This window comes from Panthera pardus, unplaced genomic scaffold, assembly GCF_024362965.1.
Source record: "Panthera pardus isolate Hobbes unplaced genomic scaffold, ASM2436296v1 HiC_scaffold_19, whole genome shotgun sequence".
NCBI classification, from domain to species: domain Eukaryota; kingdom Metazoa; phylum Chordata; class Mammalia; order Carnivora; family Felidae; genus Panthera; species Panthera pardus.
In genome coordinates this window covers 21,444,719-21,463,006 of record NW_026526754.1, presented here as the reverse complement: position 1 = coordinate 21,463,006, position 18,288 = coordinate 21,444,719, and the positions used below count along the sequence as shown (strand labels likewise).

General features: G+C 64.0%; 2 protein-coding genes across 6 annotated transcripts in view; both read right to left on the bottom strand.

Annotated features, from left to right (window-relative positions):
* Nucleotides 1-7,787, bottom strand: part of NECAB2 (N-terminal EF-hand calcium binding protein 2) — a 28,978-nt gene extending 21,191 nt beyond the window's left edge. Inside the window, exons 1-3 of the mRNA XM_053906704.1 lie at nucleotides 7,506-7,787; nucleotides 4,986-5,010; nucleotides 106-214 (exon numbers count right to left, since the gene is read on the bottom strand). Of these exons, the coding sequence (XP_053762679.1) occupies nucleotides 106-214; nucleotides 4,986-5,010; nucleotides 7,506-7,730 (359 nt within the window). The 5' untranslated portion in view covers nucleotides 7,731-7,787. The remainder of the gene's footprint in view (nucleotides 1-105; nucleotides 215-4,985; nucleotides 5,011-7,505) is intronic.
* Nucleotides 7,788-9,515: 1,728 nt separating this feature from the next.
* Nucleotides 9,516-18,288, bottom strand: part of OSGIN1 (oxidative stress induced growth inhibitor 1) — a 47,454-nt gene continuing 38,681 nt past the window's right edge. For 4 of the 5 annotated variants that reach the window (XM_053906703.1, XM_019413064.2, XM_019413062.2 and 1 more), the window contains 5 exons: nucleotides 16,229-16,333; nucleotides 14,778-14,914; nucleotides 13,787-13,978; nucleotides 13,429-13,520; nucleotides 9,516-10,813 (listed from right to left, as the gene is read on the bottom strand). In XM_053906703.1, the coding sequence (XP_053762678.1) occupies nucleotides 9,865-10,813; nucleotides 13,429-13,520; nucleotides 13,787-13,978; nucleotides 14,778-14,914; nucleotides 16,229-16,295 (1,437 nt within the window). In that variant the 5' untranslated portion in view covers nucleotides 16,296-16,333 and the 3' untranslated portion in view covers nucleotides 9,516-9,864. Of the gene's footprint in view, nucleotides 10,814-13,428; nucleotides 13,521-13,786; nucleotides 13,979-14,777; nucleotides 14,915-16,228; nucleotides 16,334-18,088; nucleotides 18,214-18,288 lie in introns of those variants that run through there. The other variant, XM_019413063.2, reaches the window with a different exon arrangement.

Here is an 18,288-nt window from a genome sequence, read left to right as displayed (position 1 = left end):
CAGGGGGGTGGGAAACGGAGACCGCTCACTAGCTGCCGAGGAAGAAGCTCCCCCCGCCCCACACCCGCCGGACGCCCCTGCCCCGACAAGAGGGACCTCGCTCACTTGGTGTTGTCAGAGTCGATGGTGTGGAAGAGAGCCTCCAGATCCTTGTCATCGAGGACGCCATCTGCGAAGAAAAGCTGGAACTCCTCCAGGGATAGCTTCCCATCGTCTGCGAGGGAGGGAGGGAGGAGAGAGGGCAGCCGGTGTCTAAGAGATAAGACATCCCAGATCCCGACAGTCCCCCGGCCACCGCACCCCAGCCAGATCCTCTGTGCCTGCCCCGGGACTGCCCGAAGTGACCAGCACCCTCCGGCGCACAGAAAATCCCCGCCTTCTCCAGCTAATTCCCAAGCCGACACATCAACACCCTCTCGCAGCTAATCCCCGAACCCACAGCGACTGCAAGCAGTAGCCAGTTGGCTCAGGCTCACGACGGCCACGGTCAACACACACACAGCCCCTGCTCCCTGCCGGCTCATCTCTCCCCTGATTCTCCCGAGCACCTGCGGTGGGTACCGTTGAAGGCAGCACCACGGCAAAGCCGGGCCGTCTGAGGACCCTTCTCTCTTGCTTCCAGATGCCCAGACGACCCCCGACCCATATCTGCATCATCTCCAGCCCCAGCACCCAGGTCCTGACTCAGGGGAGGGGACACCCTCTTTCCTCTCTGCCCCTTCCGCAGGGCAGACCCCGGGCCCACACCTTCACAGCTGCCAGGAGGGAGGGACTTCTCACCCTGCCACCACGAAGACACCAAACCGCAAGGCAAGGAGGGGGCGGGCCTGGCGGGGGGCCAGCCTCTGTGGTCCTGAGATGGGAGGGGCCCCACGGGTCACTGAGGGGCTCCAAGCAGCCAGCGACTCTAGGAGAGGCCCACGGAGCTCCCACCCTCAGCAACTTGCACTTGGGCACACCTGCTGCGAGCTGACCTCTGCCCCCTGCAGCCACGACCCCTTCCTCAGGGAGCTCACGCTCCTTAAAGGAGCCGCGTCTGTGGCAGGCAGTTGGAACTGAGGGAGAGGGCAGCCCCCAGCCCCTCCACGCAGACCTCCTTCCATTACTTCCAGCCAGGCTGCAATCAAAGCCCCTGCAAGCCCACCAGGGTACGTCTGCGTGGGTTAGAAAGGGATGGCCCTCCTGGGATGGGAGGGAGAGGCAGGTGTGGCCCCGTATCAGGACTGGGCCGCACGGAAGGCAGGCTGGATCTAAGGTCCTCCCTTCCATCCGGAAGGGGCCCGACCATACACGGCAGGCCCAGCTGGGCCCAGAGCAGAAGGATTCTCTTGTATCGTATTTTTTAAGAGGTTTTTTTTTTTTTTTTATCTATTTGAGAGAAAGAGAGAGAGAGAGAGAGAGGGCGCCGAGCAGGGGAGGGGCAGGGAGAAAGGGAGAGAGAGAAGCCCACCCAGGGTCCGCATTGCACGCTGAGCCCGACACGGGGCTTGATCTCATGACTGAGAAACCATGACCTGAGCCGAAATCAAGAGTCAGACGTTTAACCGACAGAGCCACCCAGGTGCCCCTTTTTAAAGATTTTACCTTTAAAAAAAGAAAAGTTTATTTTTGAGAGAGAGAGAGAGAGACACACACACACACACACACACACACACACACACGCAGAGTGTGAGCCGGGGAGGGGCAGAGAGCGAGGGAGACGGAATCCGAAGCAGGCTCCAGGCTCCCAGCTATGAGCACAGTCTGACCTGGGGCTTGAACTCACGAACGACAAGATCACGGGGAGCCGAGGGCGAGTCTGCGCCCTGTGGACGCGTGCTGACTGACCGGTCGTGGTGGCCAGGGGCACAGAGTCGGGGTGGGGGTGGGGGGGATCTCCCTGCCCCCGTCTCCTCCTGCCTGTCCTGCCCGGGCACCTCCATCCGGGGTGCCCTGTGGAGGGCAGGCAAGAGACGCCCGCCGGGCCTCCCGAGCACGGCCTTCCTGGCTGACATTTCCCTTCAATGTCCTGCCACAGCCCGGATGAACCCAGAGCAGCTAATGAGGGGAGAGACACCTGCCCGGGCTTCTGTGCGATCAGAGGCACAGCCCCGGCCCCCCCACTCTCAGCAAGGACCCCCGAGCGGGCGGCCGTGTGCGGGCGTCTTGGCTAATGAGCACGAGCTCAGCCTCTGTCACGGGGACCTTTCAAACGGCCGCAGGCTGCCAGCGTCCACGTCCCTGAGGACAAACGCACCCTGGCGCCCGGCGGTCTGCTGGACGCCCCGTGCCGCCCTTCCAAGGCCCCAGACCCCTGACCCTCGGCCTCCCCTCGGGAGCCTCGACGGGTCTCTATCTCAGCGCAGAAGCCTCTGTCCTGGGAGCCGCCAGAGCGCTCGGCCCTGGGACCCCAGGGACTTAGGGGAGGGGACCATACACCGCCTGGCACCCCCCCCACCCGGCATCGGCCGCAGCGGACGCGGGGGGCAGGGACTGCGTGAAGCCACTGCGTGCGTAGTTTTAGCCGCACTCACTCCCGGCCAGACGTGTTCTCAAGCCAGGCTGGACGGGGTCAGAACTGCCCAGGCTGCTCCCCAGCCAGGGGTCTACGGTCCCGCCCCTGCTCGGTCTGGGCCTCGCTTTTGCCGTCTGTAAAACGGGGGCGGGTGCTTCTTACCCCAGCAGGAGCACAGTGAGGCCCCAGTGAGGTGCCTAATGGGTGCCCCATGGCCCCTGGCAGCTCCCCGGATGGAAGGCACACGTGGGAACCCCACACCTGTGGGCAAACCACGGCGTCCGCGGCCACGGGCCGTGCTGGGCTCAGGGTCTCCCACGGCAGGTGTCCCCGGGTCCCGTGCCGGCTCCACCAAGGCCCTCTGAGAGGGGACTAGTGTCATCACGCCCACTTACAGATGGGGAAACCGAGGCCCCAGCTGACTGGCCTGAGCTCACAGAGCTGCCAAGTGGCCGAGCCGGGACTCGAACCCAGGAGTCCCTGTGACACAGAAGGGACTCTTCCCCGGAAGCGCCCCTGGAACCGACATCACACTCCCGCATTAACCCTGGGGACAATCCCCCCAGGGCCACTCGGCGGTGGCCAGGAAGACCCGAAGCCCCGGGAGGAGAATGGGCTCGGCCCCTCTGGGGCCCATGGAGCGAAGTCAGGGGACCCCAGAGCAGTCCCTGGGGTGGAAACTCGGCCTCTGACAAGGCAACAAGTGACGAGGAGGAAACCCCACCTGTGTCTGAGGGCGGCCGGTGAGCCACCCGCCCACGTGTGCCACACACATACACCCACACACACATGGCCATGCGCACTCAGTGTGTCGAGCGGCAGTTACAGAGACACGGCCGTCCGGACCCACGGACACCTGCCGGGAGACGCACAGCCAGACCCACAGCACTGCGCCCCAGGGTCGTGCACCCGCGCCCCCCGCGCCGGCAGACCCGTTACCCGTAAGCCCGCAAACGTCTGCTGGGGACCTCCTGTGTGCGAGCATCGGGCCCACGCCAGGGACAAGCCCCGAGTCCTGCCTGTCAAGTGCTCACGACGTGCCACGGGGTCCTGGCCAGCACATGACGATGGCCACGCGGCCCAGGCCACTGCACTCTGAGGTCTCCAGAGAGATGCCCGTGTCAGGGATCAAGCCCCTTGACCTGCTCTGTAGCCTCTGAGGCTGCGAGAAGAGCTGCCACGACCCCTTCTCCGGTCACTGAAGCCCCCCCCCCCGCCAGCCCCCTCCCTCCGCCCTGCTCTGCACGGAGCTGCTGTGGAGAGTCCTGTGTCCCAGTCGGCCTGGGAGGCGCCGCTGTCATGCCCGAGGAGGGGGACAAGGGATGGAGACCCCTGGCTGTGCACCCCAGCCCCCGAGGCCTCACGTCGCACCCCCAACACCATGGGGGGCGGCGGGTCAGCAGTAACCACCGGGGTCAGGGAGGGAGGGGTTCGGGGGACCCGGGTGGGAGCTGCCGCCTTCAACTCCAGCCCGTGCAGGAGGCGCTGGGGCCTGAGGGCCCTGGGGACAGGCACCGGGCCCCCTGTCCCCCACCCTGCCCCCCGGCAGGGGCCCTGACACTTGATCAATTTTCCCAGCGAACAAAACAAACCGTGAGTGAGCCCTGCTTGATTCTCTCGGGAACTCTGTCGCCACATCTCCTCGCTCCACAGCCAAGGCAGTTAGGTGAGTTAAGCGTTCTCACCCCACTTTAGAGATGGGCAAGACCGAGGCCTGCGGAGAGACCGTGCCTTGGTGACAGTCCGGGGAGAGTCGCCTGGGGCCCAGCGATGAGGACAGCGGTGTTTACAGGAAGCGGTACTGACTTGTGCTGCAGCTGTGAGGCTCAGACGGGCTTTGCGAGGCTGGGAGGCGGGAGCCTCTCCGAGAAGTCAGGAGAAGTCTGACTTCTCTCTGCTGGCCACGACGGGCCACTCACGTGGCTGGGGAGGGGGGCGTGACGTGGGGAAAAGTTCGGGGGTCTGCAGCACAACCTTGACTGCCTTCGTGCAGCTGGGTGGCCCCGGGCAAGTCACTTAACCTCCCTGGGCCACTCTGGAATCGTCAGGACAGGAGCGGCAGCCGTGAGCGTGTGAGGTCGCGGTGAGGAAAGAGGCACCAGGGCCGAGAGTGAGGCTGGGGGCTTCCGTGAAGGGTGGTCCCTGGGCACCCCCCACCCCGGGCCGCTCTGGCCCAGCCCAGCTGCGTGAGGGCGATGATGGTTCACCAGCACGTCCCGCACGACAGACGTCTTGGCATCCGAGACGGCCACACGCTGAACCCCCGCGGCATCCCTACCGCGCGGGAACTACGGGAATGCCCCCAGACGCAGATAGGGAAACTGAGGCACAAGGCAGCACCGGCCTGTGGTGTTCTGACCTCCGAGGCCTGTACTTGTCACCGGCAGGTTCAAGGCCGTCCACGCCCCCACCCCTCGGCCCTCCCCTCCGAGGCGCCGGGACGGGAAGAGCCGGGGCCTCCTTCAGGGGACAGCCCGGGAGGGGAACTCACCGTTTTTGTCCGCACGTCGGAAAATCTGCAGGGAAGAGAGGTGGCGTCAGTGAGGGGCCCAGAGGGGCGGGCACCCTCCAGCGGCCTCTGACTCATCTCGAGATCCCCCTCCTCCCGGGAGGAGACCCCGGCTGGGATCCAGGGCGGGAGGGATGGGAGGGATGTTTCAGGCGGAGTCCTCCCTGGCGCCGGGGAGGAAGCAGCGCCCACTCGCCTTCTGTGCCGCCAGCCCACCCACGACCGCACTGACAGACACGCGCACGCACACGTGGACACACGCACGCTCACACCCAGCCGCGGGCCCGCGGGTGTGCCTCCGGAGCCACTGGTCCACGCGGCTTTCCCACCGTGCCACGCTCGGTCACACGCTCAGAAGCCGTGTCCCGTGGACGCGGCCACACGCCTCGCACCATCGCACCCCTCGGGGAGCCCCGGTTTCCTCCAGCGGGGTGGCTTAAGTCTGAACAGAGGCGTCTGCTAAGGGGACCTGGGGGGGGAGCCTGGCGACTGGACCCCCCAGGGGCAGGACTGGATTATTTCTCGGGTGGGGGAGTGGGCGGAAGCAGGCCACCAAGAGCTCAGAAAACCAGGTGCACTGCAGGTGCAAGTCTCTGGCTGCCGTGGGAGGGGATGGGGGGGACAGCCCAACCCCCGCCCCCCAAACATGAGCCGAGACCCCATAACCCCCCCCCCCACCCTGTGGTATTTTTGGGAGCGGATGAGCCACAATGATAAGAAGGGGGAGGGGGAGGCTCCACCCCCTCTGGCCATGCTACCTTGGGCCCAAGCCCTCAGGCCAAGGACAGATGTCCCCCCCGCATCCCTCCTAGCACCAGACATGGTGACAAACTGAGGCAGCGGTTCAGGAAGGGCTTCTCAAACATCACCCCCTCCCCTTAGCTGAAACCCTAGTCTGGGGTGCTGAGCAGGAGCAAATGTGGCTGGGGCAGAAGGGGGACAATTATCAGAGCACCGGGGCCCTCCCCCAAAGCCCCATCGTGGGCACTCCACACCCTTGCCCCTGACTGCAAAGTTCCCCGAGGCCAGGGTCCCACCCTCAGGTGCCCCCCTCCCCATGCCTCAGGCAAGTCAATGGTGCAGACCACGTGATGTGGCTCCGGGAGTCCGCTCATCACCCCATTTCCTAGATGAAGAAATGGGGTCTCGGGGACCCGCACACGCCAGCTTGAAGAGGGCACCGGAGCTCACTAACCCGTACTGTTAGAACCAGGAGGGGTGTGGACAGGGCTTCCCTACAAGGGCAGGCCCAGAGCTTTCGCCTCGAGAGCTAGGCTGGGGGTCCTGAGGGAGAGGATCCATCTGTGCATGCGTGCGTGTGTGTGTGCGTGTGTGTGTGTGTGTGTCTGGGGGCGAGGCAGCCACAAGCACCCACGGCACAGCTCGCCCTTCCCCGCCCAGCCCTCTCTGCCTGGAGCCAACTGTGGGTTCCAGGAGACAGGAGGTTCGGGAGGGGAGAGGAGATCTACGCTCCCAGCCAACCATCAAACACACAGACACAACTCTCCCAGAAACCCAGCCCGCACAGGACCCTCCTCGGGACACGCACATCCTAGGCTCCGCTGTTACTGGGTGGGGGTGGTGCCCAGGACAGAGCCCCCCTCCGCCTCCCCCAGGGAGCCTCCCCCCACCAGCAGTGAAATCTCCCTCCCACTCCTCGGGAGTGGGTGGCAGGATGAGGTGGGCTTCCCAGAGGTGGGTGGCTTGGGTCCCAGGGGGAAGGGGGGGCTTGAGTAGAGGGTATGGAGGATGGAGGGGGCTCTGAGTGGAGGGGGGGGGGGTCGTCGGGGCCGGGATCCCAGAGGTGTCCAGGCTCAGAGCAGATGGGGATAGTCCTAGCTGTACTCAAAGGAGAGGGGAAGACAGGGGTGGGGAGGGGGCTTCACTTTCAAAGAGGTGGTGGCTGGGGTGGAAAGGGGCTTTGGGGATGAGAACACAAGGTCTCAGGGTCTACCGCCAGAACGAGAAAAGGGAAACCAGAGTTAGGGGTTGGAAGGGGGGGGGGTGGTCTCAGAAAAGTAGCGATTCAGGCGATGATCCAGGATGGAAAGGAGGAGGGGGCCGGAGGCGGCAGGCGCTCGCATCCGACAGCGGATGGGCGTAAAGGAGGAGGTTCAGGGCTGGGGAAAGGGTAAGGGCTCGGCCAGCTTAAAAGTAGGGGGGCGGTGGCCGGCAAAGGGCTCCAGGGCTCGGAGAAGGTGGGGATCCCCAGAAGTGGGGGGGGGGGCGGGTGGAAGGGGATCGTCCTGGTCCAGCGACAAGACTAGACCGGGATGGAGACCCGCCGGGACTTGCAGGGGCTGGGGTCGCGCTCTGGGACGCAGAGGGGCCGGTGCGGGTCCTGCTCCGGGCCGCCGAGGGGAAAGCGCCCGGGGAGGGGGGGGGGTCCCCCGCCGGGGGAAGAGGGGGCCTCGCGGGTCCCGGCGGGGACGGAGGAAGGCGGCGTCGGGAGCGCCCCTGGTGGGAGGAGGGGGCTCGGGGTCCCGGCCGGCGCGTACTCACGTCCAGGATGACGGCGGTGCCCCCGCGCGGCGAGCCGGGCCCCGGGCCGGGGCCGGGGTCCGCGGCGGGGGCGTCGGGGGCGTCGGGGGCCAGCGGCGCCCGGGGCTCGCCCATCCTGGCGCCCACCCAGCGCAGCAGCCCGCCCAGCGCCCGGCCCTGCGGCGGCGGCTCCCGGAGCAGCCTGTGCGCGCCGGCCCTGCACAGGCGCGCCGCCCGCTCGCACATCGCGCCGCGCCCGCCGCCGCCGCCCGGAAGCCCGCCGACCCCCGCCCGGCCCGCGGCCCGCCCCCGCGCGACCCCTCCCCGCCGCCGCCGCCGCCCGCGCCGCCCGCGCCGCCCCGCCCTCCCTCCCGCGGCCCCGCGGCCGCGGCCACCGCGGGGACGGGCCGACACCGGGGGACTGGGCGGGGGGGGGCGGGGGGGGGCGCTCCGCCCGGACCCCGAGCCACGTGCCTCGTGTCCACCGCCCCACCCCCTCTGCCCCCCACCCCCACCCCGGGAGCCGGGCGCGGCGGCCGAGGGCTACCCGCGGGGGCGCGGTGCTGGGCGCCGGACCCCAGCCCCGGCCACGGAAGGGACCGCCCGGTCGGCGCCGGGTTGGGGGAGGGGGGCGTCTGGCTGCGCGGCAGGGGGCGTCCCTGGGGGCTGTCCCCCCCGAAAGTCTCCCGCTGCCCCCCCTCCCGCAGGTTCCCCCCACCCCACCCGCGGCGCCTCCGCAAGGGCCGAAGCGCGGGTGTCCGGCGAGTCCGGAGCGCCCTCTGCTGGCTGAAGCTCCCGAGATCGGTGCCCAGGCGCTGGGCCTCCCCCAGCACTCCCGCGAGGGCCTGCATGCCTCCTCAACCGTCCCCCACCTCGTCGCACAGCGCCCAGACCAGTCTTTGCACCAGAACACTCTCTTCCTCTCACACCCCTATCCATCCATCCATCCATCCATCCATCCATCCATCCATCCATCCACCTGTCTTTCCATCCATCCATCCATCCATCCACCCACCCACCCATCTATCCATCCATCCATCCATCCATCCATCATCCATCCATCCATCCATCAACCATCCATCTATCCATCCATCCATCAACCATCCATCTATCCATCCATCCATCTATCCATCCATCCATCCATCCATCCATCCATCTATCCATCCATCTATCCATCCATCCATCCATCCATCCATCTATCCATCCATCCATCCACCTGTCTTTCCATCCATCCATCCATCCATCCACCCACCCACCCATCCATCTATCCATCCATCCATCCATCCATCATCCATCCATCCATCCATCATCCATCCATCCATCCATCCATCCATCTATCCAGCCATCCCTTCATCCTCAACGGGTCCGAAGGATGAGTTAAGGAGCACCCACTAGGTCCTAGGCCCGTTGGAGGCACTGGGTTCCACTAGTGAGCAGAACAGACAGGGCTGGGGGGGTGGGGTGGTGTCCTTGGCCTCCTGCAACCTACACCCTGGTGGGCAGAGTCAGATACGGGAGCGATTCCACAGATAAACCAACCCCGAAAGCTGAACTGCCATGAAGAGGCAGAACCTTGGGCCGTGAACGGGGGACTATCCTGGTGGCTACGGAGGGGCTCGTGGCAGTGGAGGCTTCCCGGAGGAAGTGATGGGCTTAGGCTGAGAGAGTGGAAGGAAGAGGAGTCAGAGAGGAGGGAAAGTGTCCTGGGCGAGAGACCGGCCCCTGCAAAGGTCCTGTGGCAGGTGCAAGCACGGGAGCATGAGGGACTGAAAAGCGTGTGGCCGGGAGGGAGCGTGGGAGAAGGGCCGGGACTAGACTGGAGGGGTGGGCAGGGGCCGTGAAGGCCTCCCCGGCATACCATTTCCCCACACATGGCCTCCCCCCGCTTCCCGCCCACAGCTGTACCCCCATGTGCGGGACCATCCCTTGTCACACAACTCCCCCGCCCGAGGATCTCCCACATGGCCCTGTGCTCCCCCCCCCAGACACCCAGCCCCCTCCCCACGCAACAGAATCCTCAAGACACACGAGTGGAGGCAGGCACTGGGTTTAATTGGGACCTGATTCTGGAAGGAGCAAGGCCTGCAGTCCTCTTGGCTCTGTGCTCAGCCGGCCCTGGTGACCCCAGCTCGTACCAGCGGCTTTCACCCCAGATCCCAGCCTACGCCGGCCCGCGGCTTCTGTTCCCGGCCCGGGCACTGGTCTGCGCGCAGACTGCCTGGGTCCCCCACTCATCTTCATCGGGGAGGCCTGCTGCATGGGCTCGCGGCCCCTCTTTCTCCCGCCAGGGGAGGCCCCCTCCGCTCACTGGGGCGTCTAGCTGGGCTGTGTAATCTCCCTTCCTCTTTAGGGCCTGGGGACGAGGATGCCAGGCCGGGTGTTAGGGTGGCTTCCTGGCCTCCTTCCTCAGCAGGGAGCTGGCCACGGCCAGGGCCCCGCCCTGCACGAACCGCACGAAATTGTCCCCAGCCAGCGGCCCCACGGCGTACAGGCCCTCCTGGCGGGTGCTCTGGTAGGTGAAGGGGTCCACGTCGATGGGGTTCCTCTTGGCGCTCAGCGGCTGGTCGGGGTCCATGGCCAAGTCAGCGCCCGCCCCGGGGAGGAAGGAGAGGTCGGGGTGGGAGCCGATGAGGACCAGCACCAGGGCGACCCCGAAGACTTTCTGGAGGCCGTCGCGGTCCTGGAACACGGCCTGGCGGTCGGCCTTAAAGAGCAGCAGCCGGTGTTCGGGGAGGCTGAGGTAGCCCTCGTAGGGGCTGGGCGACAGGATGGACTGCTCCCGCATCATCTGGTGCACCTTGTGGTACTCGGGGTACAGCATCTTGGGCAGCTGGTTGAAGACCAGGCCGGGGTCGTCCACGGGCCGGCGGAAGGTGTGAATCACGGGGATGTTGCAGTGACGCGCGTAGAGGACCGCGTCGGCCGCCGACAGCCCCGCGCCCACGATGAGGACGGGGCCGGAGGCTGGGGTTACCGCGCCCGCCCTCACGGCCGCCTCCAGGGCCGCCAGCTCATAGTGGACGAAGGGCAGGGCCTCCCCGGGGACGCCCAGCCGCGCCGGGCTGTCCGACGTGCCCGTGGCCAGGACCACGTTGCGGGCGCACAGGGAGAAGGGCCGTCGGCTCTGGTCCTCGGTGGTCACGAAGCCGCTCACCTGGAAGAGGGGGCTGGGCTCCCGGCCCCCAGAGCCGCCGGACTCAGGCGTCCCCCACTCCACGGCCGTGACCACGGCGCCGGACACAAAGTTGCGACCCAGGTCCTTCTTGGTCACGTAGTCCCTGTAGTAGTGAGCGATGTCCCCAGCCGTGGCCCGGCTGTTGCGAAGGCCTCTGAAGGGAAGGATTGGGGAAGCGGGGGTGTCAGAGGGCAGACTGGGGTGTGGGGGCCACAAAGGGGCCATCGGGGGGGGGTGACCAGGCCGGCGGTGGGCCGTGGTGAGGGCCGGGGTGAGAGTGTGGCCACCAGAGTCAGGTGGCCTGGGTTCAAATCCCAGCTCTGCTGCCGGTGAGCTCTGTGCCTGAAGCCCTCCGTGCGTCAGTGTCCTCATCTACACAGCGGGGAGGACGGTGGTGGTGGTTCTAGTTCATGTGGTTGCAGAGAGGGTTAGAGGGTCATGTGACCAGAAGCTTTAGGAAACAACCTGACAGGTAGTAAGTGACAGGTTAAGCCTCAGCCACTGTTATCACTCCCAAGGACTAAATAACGACCCACGTAAATACGGTGGGATTCCAGGGCGCCTGGGGGGGCTCAGTCGGTTGAGCGTCCGACTTCAGATGGGGTCACGATCTCGCGGTTTGTGGGTTCGAGCCCCGCGTCGGGCTCGGTGCTGACAGCTCGGAGCCTGGAGCCTGCTTTGGAGTCTGGGTCTCGGTGTCTCTCTGCCCCTCCCCCACTCACGCTCTGCCTCTCTTTCTCTCTCTCTCTCTCTCTCTCAAAAATAAAGATTTAAAATGTTTAAAAAAAAATAACGGGAGGATTCCATGTCTATAAAGTTCAGAAACAGGGAAAACTGATCCACGGGGTGGGAGGGGAAGGAGAGGTCCCCCCCGGGCAGGAGGAAGGGGTCTGGGATGGGGACTGTCACCATACTGGGGACCAGGATGAGGAGGCCTTCAGGGGCAGGGAAGCTAGTTCCTGACTCTGGGCAGCTGAAATGCAGGTGTGTCTGCTTCGACACATTTCCTCTGCCTGTGTGCCTTTGAGTTGCGCCCTTTCTGTAAGTAGGCTGTATACTTCAGTAGACAATAACCGGGTAAAAAATAACCCGGGTACAGCACTGAGCACCATCCCCAGCACACACAGCCACAGGAGAGACTGTTTTATTGCAGCATTGTTACTCTTGTTGTCGCTGTTATCACCGCCCCTCCCAGGGCAGTGACCGCAGGGCCGGGATCGAGGGTGGCTGAGGGACAGGCTTGCCAAGATCTCAGCTCCTCTCTCCAGCGACCCGTGCGACCTCAGGGGAGCCAGCTTCCCCGAGTGTGGGCGTGTCGTTAAGGAGGCGCTCACTGCAGGAGAATCCTCTGTGACTCCCCCAACGGGACCGAGTGTGGCCTGAGCTCACGCCGTGTCCCCCGAGGCTGTGCCTCGTGGCCCAACTCGCTAGCCTGCTTCTGAGACCGGAGCCCTGGGGTCTGTTTCTGTGAACTTGTCACTTGCCCTTCTCGGAGTCAAAATGGTTTCAAAGAATGGGCCTGAGGTGTTACCTCCAGGGTTCCTTCTAAGAAGGGCACGTGGGACAGAAGGCGAGCCGGGGACCGGGCAGGGCTTAGGAACCGTGGCAGCAGCAGCCCAGGGGTAGGGAAGGCACCTGCTGTGGGTGTGGGCCGCCCCCCACCCCGCCTCAGCTCAGGGCCCTGGCTGTGAGTAAGAATAGTCACAGGAGTAGGCGGAGAAGTGCTGAATTGCGAATATTACGTGGCCATGTAAAAGGCTGGTTACGAACACTGTCCTCACGGGGTGAAATCCTGAGGCCAGAGCGTTAAACTTAAAAGTAGAATATAAAAGGAGGGGCGCCTGGGAGGCTCAGCTGGTTAAGCGTCCGACTCTCGATCCCAGCTCAGGTCACGATCTCACGGTTTGTGAGCGCGAGCCTCGAGCCAGGCTCTGTGCTGACCGTGCAGTTCCCGCTTGGGAGTCTGTCTCTCTCTTTCCCTCTCTCTCTTCCCTTCCGCCACTCGTTCTCTCACTCTCTCTCAAAATAAATAAGAAAACATTAAAGAAAAAAAAAAGAAAGAAAAGTAGGCTATAAAAGGGCACGCCTACAATTACAACCTAAGTTCCCATCTGTCTGTTAACACGTCACGACGCTAGCCTGGGTGTCTTCCGACCAAATCTGCAGGGACACAAAGGCTTTGTGAAACGGGGTGGCTGGGTGGGAGACAAGAGGCCTGTGAGGGGCGGAGGGGACAGGGCGTCACCACCCGCGCGGCGACCCCCTCCGACCCCGAGGCCCTGGGCAACTTCCTGCCTCGCTCCCCAGGCAGGGCAGGGGCTGGGACTTGTTTGTTCGGGGAATGAGCTGTTCCCCCAGGATGGTCAGAAGCGTGCAGGGAGGTCACGACGGAGCAGGAAACAAGATGGACAGAACTACCCTCCCCCCCCACCATGGGCTAGCGACAGGCAGGGACGTGGGGGTGAGGGGAGCCTGGTCGGAGCCCCAGGGCAGGACCAGCTGTCCCCCTCCCACAGGGGCTGGGATGCTGCCCAGGCCCCCCGTCAGAGGCTTGTGGGCCAGGCGGGAGGACTGGGGGGGAGTCCTGGGGTGAGCCCAGCCCCGGGCGGCCCTCTCGCCACCGGGGCCTCAGTGTCCCGCCCCGGGCAGGAGGAAGGGCGGCGTTGGTGGCCCTGAGCCCCTTTCCCTCTGGCTCCTGGGCTCCGCATGGGGGCAGGCCCGGGTCACCCCGCCCTCCTCACCCTCCGGGACTTTCCAGAACTGCCTCACCTCCGCTTCCTGCGTATCCACTCCTTGACCTGCAGGTCTGGGAGCCCCATCCACTGGCCTTGGCTAAGGGTCACCATGGAGCCTTCAATGGACTGTGGGCAAAAGGAGTCCTTTGGTCCAGGCCTCTCCTAGCCCCTAGCCCAGCAGGTCGGCAGGGGGTGGGAGGCCTTAGCTGGGGAGGGGGCAGAAAGGGCAGGTGGGGAGGGAGGCAGAGGGGCGGTGGGTAGAGCAGGAGGGGGAGGGAATAGGGAATAGGCAGGAAATGGAAGAGTCCTAATCTTTGGGAGGAAATCTCTCCGACACTCCGGGTAGACTGAGCCCAGATCCCCCCCGCCCGCCTCTCCCGGCCCCCACTCACATGCCAGGCCCCCCCAGGCAGGTTCCGGCCTAGGACCATGTGGGGGATGGCTCGCTCCTTCTGGTGCTTCCAGGTAAGAACGGACTCCATGTTTCCCCCAAAGTCTGTGTCTGGGCGCAGGAGGGCGTCAAAGAGCAGGGCCACGGGGCTTTGGCACCGGCCTTCGAGGCCTTCAGACAGGTAATCCAGGTCCTGGAGGGGGTGCACGGGTCAGAGGAGCCACTGGACCAAGGCTGCCCGGTTTTGCATTCCCACCCTAGTATCAGGGTGGCCAGACAGACCCGGAAAGTGCTGCCTCTCACTAGGAGATAAAGGCACGGCAGCATGTTAAAGGCTCTGACAAGTCCTGCAGCCGAATTTCCCTGTAGTTTTGCCAAACCCGAGCATCTCTCAGACTTCCTGGAGTAGGAACGTCTTCTCTGAGGAACCGGTGTCCCGTAGAAGGCATTTTGAAAGATGCCGATCTAGACCAAATGCCAGCTTGCTTCCTCATCCACCAGCTTGAGGGTGGGAGGGGCTAGGAGGAGGGGAAAATGCTGGGAGGAGGAGGTGGCCAGCCAGCGGCCTTCTGGAAGGCCAGGGGCGTGGATGGAGGATTGGTGAGCTCCCTGGGGCAGGGGCTAGTGAAATGAACTACCCAGGGCGGAATTTCTCAACTGTGCGGGGCCGGCTCGCGCTCTGTGGCGGGAGCGTGTAGGGTAACCGCCGTTGTGACAACCGACGTTGTCCCCGGGGATGGCCGAGGGGGCCCTGGAGAGCAGGATCGTCCCCCGGTTTACACCCGCTGGTCTAGGGGACGTAAGGGAAGCTGGTGTCGCAGCTGCCGATCGCGAAAGACGGCTCTGGTTCCTGGCACGATTTCCGCGCCGGCCCCTGCGGCCGCTCGCCTTCCTCACGTGGTCTTGTGGTCTAACCACCGCGTATTTTTGTTCTTGCCCCGCTTCCCCAGGGTGTGCGTGCCCCCTGCCCCATCCCCAGAGCTCTGGCCCACCTGGTCCAGGAGGGAGACCCCCGGCGCCTCGGCGAGCTTCCTCTGCAGCAGCGGGTGCGGGTGGACGGCATCTGGCCTCACGTAGGGGGTGTAGCCGGACAGCAGGTAGGACAGGCAGATGCCTGAGGGGCCGTTGCCTGAGGAGACAGGGTGGGGTCAGAGGTACCGAGGGCTTTGGTCTTGAGCTGACTTGTCAATCGATTGGCTTTTCGTTCGTAAAAACAGAACGTCTATTCCGCCGTTAGCCGAGCCGGCCACTGTGCGTAACAATGGCCAGTGACTGAAGCACTGAACGATCGTCGAGAGCCTACTACGCGCCGGGCGCTGTACTCTCGTACTACTCTCACGACAATCGCTGGCATTTATCGAGCACTTGCGATGTGTCAAGGGATTTTAACAACCGAATAATAGGAAACTGACCGATCCCCCCCGCCGGACCGGGCCCCGCACGAGGCCCTGTCGTGCGTGCCTCGGCCCCCATTCTCTCCAGATAACATTCGTGGGTGCACGCTACCCTTTCCCCCTTTTCATCCCGGGAGGGAGCGGGAGCTCAGAGAGGTTGAGTAACTTGCTTGTGGTCACACAGCAACGTGACGGAGATTCTAAGACCACTAAGAACTAGTCCCGTTAGCCCAGAGCTGACCGTCTGGGATGTCACATAGACGAGTAAAATATTAGGGCACAGATTGTCCCGTGCTCTGCAGGGGTGAGAGCAGGGGCGCGGAGGAGGGGTGCGGAGCCACCTGTGGGGGTCTCTGCTCCCCGGGCCTGAATGACTCACACCGCCTGTGCGTGGCACTTCTTGGGCATTTAACCTCGTGACATCGTTTCTTATCGGTCTTTCCCCTCCTCCTTATCTTGTGCTGCTGAGAAGATTACTCGTGTGTGGAATTAGGACAAACCGCATGAAATCGCTGACGTTCAACTCTTTGTGATTTACAGAAATGGCCATTTCGGATCTCGGCTCGCACGGGGGAGGGGCCGCCCGTCTCCCACTGGGCAGCTCTGAGGCAGGAACCACATGCTTCAGCCGTAACCCCTCATGCGGGCACCTAGCACAGGGCCAGGCGCAGGGACTGTCGTGGGCTTAGGACCAGGCCTCCCCCCTGCACCCCCCGCCTCCGCTCTCGCCGGGCAACCTCAGTGATGGTTCTGCTCTGGCCCCCTGGGTTCCTGGAGGGATTACAGGGAACGGGAACGGCATTTTATAAGCTGCTGGGCACCTCATCAGGCACACCGTGAATGCTCAGCGGCCAATTTTTTTTTTTTCCATTTAACTTTTTTTTTTTTTTAAATATGAAATTTATTGTCAAATCGGTTTCCATACAACTCAGTGGCCGATTTTAAAGGCAACGGTGGTAAAGAAAGGCCAGGCCTGGGCTTGCCTGGCTCCTGACCTTCCACTCTAGGGGCTCAGCGTGTCCCCTCCCCCTGCCCCGGGCAGCACTCACCGATGATGAGGACTGGGAGGGGCTCCGAACGGTCGGTGCCAAGGTGGTCCCTCCTGTGACTGTTCATGGCTGGGGCTGGTGGGGGGCTGGGAGCCGGCAGCTGATCTGGGGGAGAGGAAGGGCCACTCGGTGAGCCTTGGGTGTCATGCAGGCACTTCCCAGCTACGGGGTATTGTCCTTTGGCCCTCAGGGTCAAGTCCAAGATCCTCCCTGAGGCCAGTCAAGATGCCGCTCCCCTGCTCCTTCTCCCCTCCTCGCACCTGCTCCGTTCCAAACAGTCCCCTCTCCCGAGCCGGTCACTTCCACATCTGAGCTGCACCCCACTCGCCCCATCTCATCGGCGGGCAGTGACAACACCCAAAGCTTCCCGTCCACCTTCTGCAAGGCCTCTTCTTCTCAACCCAGGGGCAAGCCCTGGCCGACAACGTGGTGACAGCCACCGCCCCCACCCCGGTCCAGCCCTCAGGTCTCTGAGCAGCCAGTGGACTTTGGAGCCATCACCCGGCCCTAGCACGGCGCTTCCTAGCTGGTGACCAGGGGCCCATTCCCGGACCTCTCTGGGTCAGGCTCCTCGTCTATAAAGTGGGAGTAGCAGTCTCCACCCGGTAGGGCTGTTGGGGGACACAGTGAGGTGATGGCCGTGAAGCACCGGCTGGAGCAAAATGTGCTGCCGAGAAAGGACCAGGGCTCACTGCCTGCTCCAGGGGGCTCGGTTGGAAGAGGTGGGCTTGTGGAGAATTGCTCCCCCCCCCGCCGCCCCTGCCCTGGGGAACTAGGTTTGGAGAAAAGTCTTCCAAGCTGGCTGGTCTCTGGAGCACCAGCGCCCCCTGCTGGCCGCAGGCCCGCATCACTCACAGCGACGCAGACCCCGTTCTTGACGCTGCAGGTGCAGAGGAGGCTCCAGACTCCCCTTCTCCCTCCACGTCCCCCAAACCCAGCTAAGAGGGGCCCCCGGGCTCGCCCACTGTCCACACCCTGCCGTCCTGAGGGCCCCAAGGCAGCACCCACACGAGTGCGTCAGGAATGGGTGGCTGTTAGCACCGGCCTAGCTCCTTCCCGTGTTCTGCTCATACGGCCCCACGCAGAAAGCTCTGTCAGTTATGATCCCATTTCACAGATGCGTAAACTGGAGCCCAGAGGGGACGCACAGGTCGCTCAGTGCCACAAGCTGCCTCTTAAACCCAGGGCTAACTGGTGCCAGGCTTTGCCCGGGTGCACCATGCGTGACCCCGGCCAGCCCCAGGGAGACCCGGGGCTTGTCACAGGGTCACACACACGTACAAAGTGAGTGGGTGGTCATATGCCCCCAGGGAGGGGGGCCCAGGGTCACTGCCATCAGAATTCTCCCGGAGAAGGCGAAAATCTGGATTTCTACGTGCATTCTCTGATTTGGAAAAGTGGGCGACTAATTCACACTCGTCCAAAAAACCGTGAATAGCCGACAGAATGTGACAGAGCCAGGATACGACTTCTGATGCGTGCACAGCGACAGAAACAGCAGCCCCCACTCCCAGGCAGGCCCTGAGAGGTGAGCCGTGTCACCTCCACCTGGCAGGAAAAGGGAGGCTAGAGGTTAAAGGACGTCTCCGGAGTCACATGGCAGGAAGGGGCACGTCAGGGGGCACGTCAGGGACTCCCTCCTCGGTGCTCTCGGGCCCCCTGAAAACAGCCTTCCATGCCGCTGCTGGGCCCAGGGGAGAGGACTTGGGGGTGACCCCCCCCCCCCACTAACAAGAACGACACAAAAGGCTAACACTTCTGGACTTCTATGGAGCTGGCTAGGTACCAAGCATGTTCTAAACACTTTATCCACATTAATTTGATTCTTATTTAATTAGCAGCATGCACTGTCATACGTACTCTTAGGCTCGCTCCCATATTACAGATAGTCAAGCTGAGGCCAGCGAGCCCTTCTCCAGAGTGGAGTGTGACGGGGGCCATTCCCAGCCGGGCTCATCCTTCTGCCCTGTCCCCTCTGCTGGTGGGGAGGGAGGCCACGGGTCCACGTTCCCAGCTGGCAGGGAGCAGTGTCTCACTAACTGCTGGGCACTGGGTGAGCC